Below are 5,689 nucleotides of genomic sequence, written 5' to 3' on the forward strand. Positions count from 1 at the left end.
TTTTTTATTTTATAATATAAATTTGATATGATTCGATTATATTTTACCATGATTATAAGTTTATAACCATAACTAATATAACATAATGGTCATAACTAATATAACATAATGGTCAGAGTGCTATTTGGAAGATCATGTCAAGTTATACCGTACCTTGATGACCAATTATGAATTGAATACTGTAATATTTACCACTGCTGTGCTGCTTTATTAGTTTAATTGATGTCCCTTTCTGTCTTTACCACTACTTAGATCCCATCTAACACATCAAAACCTGCTCTCTACTATATAATAACCATCTCTTCTGTTCTTCCCCTGTCTGTCACTGCGTGCACCCCGGCCGGCACGCCCAGCGCCAGTCACCAACCCCGCCCACCATCCATCCCACTCCTCCCAGTCCAAACGCCATGGCGCGCAAGAAGATCCGGGAGTACGACTCCAAGCGCCTCCTCAAGGAGAACCTCAAGCGCCTCGCCGGCATCGACCTCACCATTCTCTCCGCCCAGGTCAGTGCCCCACTTCTCTCTCACATCCGCATCGATCAGAGATTTCCCTGATCCCGGGCCTGCTTGGATCTGTCTCCGTTTGGTTGTGATCCGACCTGCGGTGGTGTGAAGATCCGGTTTTTATGAGCGGCCGGAGGATCAAGCACCGGCATTTTTCTAGGATTTTAGCACTGAATGTTAGACGTTTATAGGATTTAATTTGGATAAAATGCGGTGCGTTAGAAAGGGGATCTCGGTAAAGATCTTGTGGAGATTCAGTTTATCTGGGCTGCAAGCTTTAGGAATTGTATTTTCAGGAGGGACGTGTAAAGGTGCGATTTTTTATTTATCCAACCTATGTGGGCAATTGTTGCTGAAGTTCGATGGTGGTAGTTGTGATAGGTATACCGGTCTTGCGAAATTACTGGTTTCTTAGCTAGATCTGGTGAATGCTTAGCCGTGTGATTTGCTTGTTCAGGTCTGCTTAAGTTATTACTTATTTTGTAGCCTGGATCCTTAGGCCGGTGATAGTGACTCTCAGCTTTTTTTCAATCTTGATGTTTATGTAATTTAATTAACTGGTCTGAATTATAAAATTGTACTCTGGGTGATTCTAGTCTTATTGTACTTCTGATTGGACAGTGACAAGTTGGACTGATTCTGGTTACTTGCTTATTGATAGATCACACAATCAACAGACTTCGCAGAGCTTCTGAGCCAGCAGCCATGGCTGTCAACCACAAAGTTGGTTGTGAAGCCCGATATGTTGTTTGGGAAGCGTGGCAAGAGTGGCCTTGTGGCTCTCAACCTGGATTTCGATCAAGTCAAGGAGTTTGTCAAGGAGCGGTTGGGAGTCGAGGTAGTTCAGCTATAGTTTTCCCCCCTTGAAGGAAACACTCATCATTTAGGGACTTGATGAACGGAACTGTTCTTGCTCTATTGGTGCTTTTCAGGTTGAGATGGGTGGCTGCAAGGCTCCAATCACGACCTTCATTGTTGAACCATTTGTGCCCCATGATCAAGAGTATTACCTATCGATTGTGTCAGAGAGGCTGGGCAGCACTATCAGCTTCTCAGAGTGTGGAGGAATTGAGATTGAAGAGAACTGGGACAAGGTTAAGACAGTTTTTCTTCCGACTGAGAAGCCAATGACACAGGATGCTTGTGCTCCCTTGATTGCCACCCTTCCATTGGAGGTACTTCATCCGTAACATTATTTATCTCCTTAGCTTGTGTGATTGATCTCATATTTGCATTTTATAAATCATAATTATTGCACTCTCTGTTTGGAAATTGGAAATTAGGCGCGTGGAAAAATTGGTGACTTCATTAAAGGAGTGTTTGCTGTCTTCCAAGGTACTATAGATTTGGAGAAAGTGCACGTCTCTTTTAGTAAATTAAAAGTTGTTCTTTATTTCAGTCTTTCTTGACTTGCCATTTTTAAAAGACTTCTCCTTTTGCAGACTTGGACTTCTCATTTCTTGAGATGAACCCATTTACCATGGTGAATGGAGAGCCATATCCTCTGGACATGAGAGGAGAACTAGATGACACAGCAGCTTTCAAGAACTTCAAAAAGTGCGCCTCGGATTTCCCTAGAACATGAATTCTTCTTGTGGCTTGTGGTTTTTGAATTTACTCTTACTTATCAATCGTGCAGGTGGGGAGCTATTGAATTTCCTCTACCATTTGGAAGAGTACTCAGCGCTACAGAAAGTTTCATCCATGAACTAGATGAGAAGGTACTGATTCAGAGTTATTTTTATCTCTCTGTTTTGTTTTTAGATTCGCTTACCTATAAAGTTTACAGTTTTTTAGTTTTCACGAGAAATACTGGATCTGCAGTATATTTTGTTGGCTTATGCCTTAATTTGATATACCACCCTTGTTATTTCAGACAAGCGCCTCTCTGAAGTTTACAGTTTTGAACCCAAAGGGGCGCATCTGGACAATGGTTGCTGGAGGAGGTGCTAGTGTCATATATGCTGATACTGTAAGATGAACTCCTATCTTAATTTTGATTTGAACTTGAGAACTTTTTAATTGCAATGCCTATTGCATTATTCACCTAAATTTGGCTTGCATATGAAATTGACTTTGTTTTCCTCTTGTGTACCAGGTTGGAGATCTGGGATATGCTTCAGAGCTAGGAAATTATGCAGAGTATAGTGGTGCACCAAACGAGGAGGAGGTTCTGCACTATGCTAGAGTTGTACTTGATGTAAGCACTCACTACAACCTTAACCACACTGCTCTTAACTCCTTCTTAGGACCATCTTCTTGTTGGGACTGTTAGGATCATCTGTTAACCATAACATTCAATACAGTGTGCAACTGCTGATCCTGATGGTCGCAAGAGGGCACTTCTCATTGGAGGTGGCATAGCAAACTTCACCGATGTTGCTGCCACATTCAATGGCATCATCCGGGCCTTAAGAGAGAAGGTATATAGGACCACTCACTCTAGAATCATCTCTAATACCTTCTCCTTACTGATTCTTCATCGCACGATTCACTTTCAGGAATCCAAGTTGAAGGCTTCAAGGATGCACATTTATGTTCGCCGAGGTGGCCCGAATTACCAAACTGGACTGGCTAAAATGCGTAAGCTTGGTGCAGAACTCGGTGTTCCAATTGAGGTATTGATCTAGTTACCCCCTAAGCATCGTACACAGAATCTCATGTCTCTATTGTCATCAGTTATGATAAACTTGTAGCTCTGAAAGTAATTCTGAAAGAGAACGTTCATCCGTTTGTTGTTGGTAGCTGTGAATCACTATCAACACAGTCCGCGTAGATGATCTGATTATGTTTGAACAACCGCAGGTGTATGGGCCAGAAGCGACGATGACAGGAATCTGCAAACAAGCAATTGAATGCGTCATGGCTGCAGCATAGTCCGAGTGTAGCTCTGGGTAGTTTGGGATCTGCAAACACTCGACATAAATGAGGGATGGAGGGTGTAGTTGCAGTAGTTAACCACACATGATTATTGTTCTCTTTTTGTTTCAGATATGTTGTAGCGAGAGGATTTGTTTGAATGAAACTTTTATAGGTCGTTACTGCAAAGAAATTACTATTGTGTGATGGAATAATAAATTCAAGGTCCAGTTTATGTGTGCTTTTATTATGAATGACACTGAGTTGCAATGCAATGAAATGGCCCTGTCAAGTGGATGTCAGGGCGCCTGCTACTCAGCAGCAAGCTGTGCAGCGTCTGACAACAGATGAAGCAACGGGAGCTGGGCCTCGTCGCTCTACTCGGCCCATCATCCCAAGCATGCGTGTTGCCAGCCCAGAGTGGAGTCGGCCCGGTGTGTTGCTCAGCCCCGATAAGAGCAAGCAAGCGCGTCTGCCACTGTAGCCAAATCCTTCTTTGACAATATATACAAATTGCATGGCCTACCAGGTTCCATTGTATCAGACCGAGACAAGATCTTCACTAGCCACTTCTGGAAGGAACTTTTCAAGCTTGTCAAGGTCACCCTCGACATGAGCACTAGTTACTCCTCAAACAATAGACGGTCAGACAGAAAGGATCAGCCAGTGCCTAGAAACCTTCCAAGGTGTTATGTGCATGCCTATCCATCAAAATGGCTGGATTGGTTGAGCCATGCTGAATTCTGATATAACAACTTCTTTCATTGGTTGTTCTCCTTTTGAAGCACTGTATGGTTACACTCCCAGAAGCTTGGGCATCTCTCCTTCATCAAACAACCAAGCTCCTGACCTCCTGTCTTGGATGGAAGATAAAAAGCTTATGTCTGCCCTTCTGCATCAACACATGCACCGTGCACAACAGCACATGAAGCACCAAGCTGACAAAAAACAGGCAAGAGCGTTCTTTCTCAGTGGGTGATGCTGTCTTCCACTCTTCCTTAAGCTTCGATTCGGCCGTATGTGCAGTCCTCTTTGGCACCCAGCAGGGCTAATCAGAAGCTATCCTTCAAGTTCTTTGGTCCCTTCAAGATTGCGTTGTAATGTTGTTGTTGATTGCTGCCACATACACAGTTTAGTACACTGAGCTTTTCGGGTGATGGTATCGAGCAGCTGGTACACACATTTTAATAGAATTAATTTGTCACCATGGTCAGAAGAAAACAATGTATCTCCCATGTGGCAAGTGGTCGGCTACGACTACTGGTCCCGGTGCCACTGCTGGTCAGTGGTCCCGCGGGTGTCCCGGTAGCCCTGCCGCGTGCTCGGCTAAGACGTGCCCTGCGGCACCACGGTGCTGGTGAACGCCTGGGCGCTACTGGCCCGGCGGAGACCCCCGAGGAGTTCCGGCCGGAGCGGTTCGAGGACGACGACGCCGTGGTGGCAGTGGACTTGAGGGGCGCCGACTTCGAGCTCGTGCCGTTCAGCGCCGGCAGGAGGATGTGCCCCTGGCAAGCCTTCTGCTCCACTACTTCTACTGGAAGGTGCCCGGCCTGGCCGATCTGGCGCAGCTGGACATGACCGAGGAGTTTGGAATCACCGCGCGCCGCAAGAACGACCTCCTGCTACGCCCCCATCCTCCGCGTGCCCGACCGCCCATGGAACGGTCCTGCGTTCTGCATCAATGGCGTTAGTGCATCAACTCGTGCAGCTGCACGGGATAATGATTTTTAAACATGGATGAAGAATAACGGGAGTCTATATGAAGTATGAATAGATACTGGGCGGCAGCACTTGTAGGGCGACAAGATGAGGAGGGGGTACAGAGGTGCCACTAGATGCAGAGGCAAGGGAGGGATATGGAGGTGGCCGACAGGGGAAGGAGACCGATAGCAGTGGTGGAAGGGGTGAAGCTTTTGGAAGAAGCTTTCACTCAAGAAATCAGAACCAGAGGAAAGATAGAGAGTGGCAGCGTCTAGGTTTTGGAGATCGGAGAGGTGATAGTTCAAGGGAGGCCATGAGAGGGCGTGGTGGATGGCGCAGATGGCAAGAAAGGCTTCAGGGAACTGCTGTACAGAAGTGAGAGGACAGGGAACAGATGGGAGGGACATTTGAGAAAGTGACATATTCAAAAGAGAAGATGACATCAAATGGCAGTGAACAGAAAAACAAATATGAAGATAAGGAAGTGATGGATATAACTATGACTAAAGCTGTAGAGGAGAAAGAAAAGAAAGAGGAGGATATAAAGATGGGGATCAAATGCTCGAGATGTAAAAAAAGGATCATGTGGCTGCAAGATGTACCAATGTGCTGTACTATGTCAT

At 45.4% G+C, this 5,689-nt stretch overlaps 1 protein-coding gene across 1 annotated transcript; it reads left to right on the forward strand.

The window, feature by feature from the left end:
• The first annotated feature begins 306 nt into the window (after positions 1-306).
• On the forward strand, positions 307-3,600 carry LOC117834193 (ATP-citrate synthase alpha chain protein 2). The gene is made up of 11 exons (XM_034713822.2): positions 307-506; positions 1,168-1,344; positions 1,439-1,681; positions 1,790-1,841; positions 1,949-2,063; positions 2,146-2,227; positions 2,383-2,478; positions 2,605-2,706; positions 2,813-2,929; positions 3,008-3,124; positions 3,312-3,600. The coding sequence occupies exons 1-11, from the start codon at positions 408-410 to the stop codon at positions 3,381-3,383; spliced, it is 1,272 nt and encodes a 423-aa protein (XP_034569713.1). The 5' UTR covers positions 307-407; the 3' UTR covers positions 3,384-3,600.
• The last annotated feature ends 2,089 nt before the right edge of the window (positions 3,601-5,689 follow it).

The sequence above is a fragment of the Setaria viridis genome, chromosome 8, assembly GCF_005286985.2.
Source record: "Setaria viridis chromosome 8, Setaria_viridis_v4.0, whole genome shotgun sequence".
NCBI classification, from domain to species: Eukaryota; Viridiplantae; Streptophyta; class Magnoliopsida; order Poales; family Poaceae; genus Setaria; species Setaria viridis.

Bases quoted from the DNA above. Each gene is read 5' to 3' on its own strand.
- LOC117834193 (XM_034713822.2), top strand. From the start codon at position 408: ATGGCGCGCAAGAAGATCCGGGAGTACGACTCCAAGCGCCTCCTCAAG. The intron at 2,930-3,007 runs GTATATAGGACC...ATTCACTTTCAG, and splicing joins TCCGGGCCTTAAGAGAGAAG to GAATCCAAGTTGAAGGCTTC. The intron at 3,125-3,311 runs GTATTGATCTAG...GAACAACCGCAG, and splicing joins AACTCGGTGTTCCAATTGAG to GTGTATGGGCCAGAAGCGAC.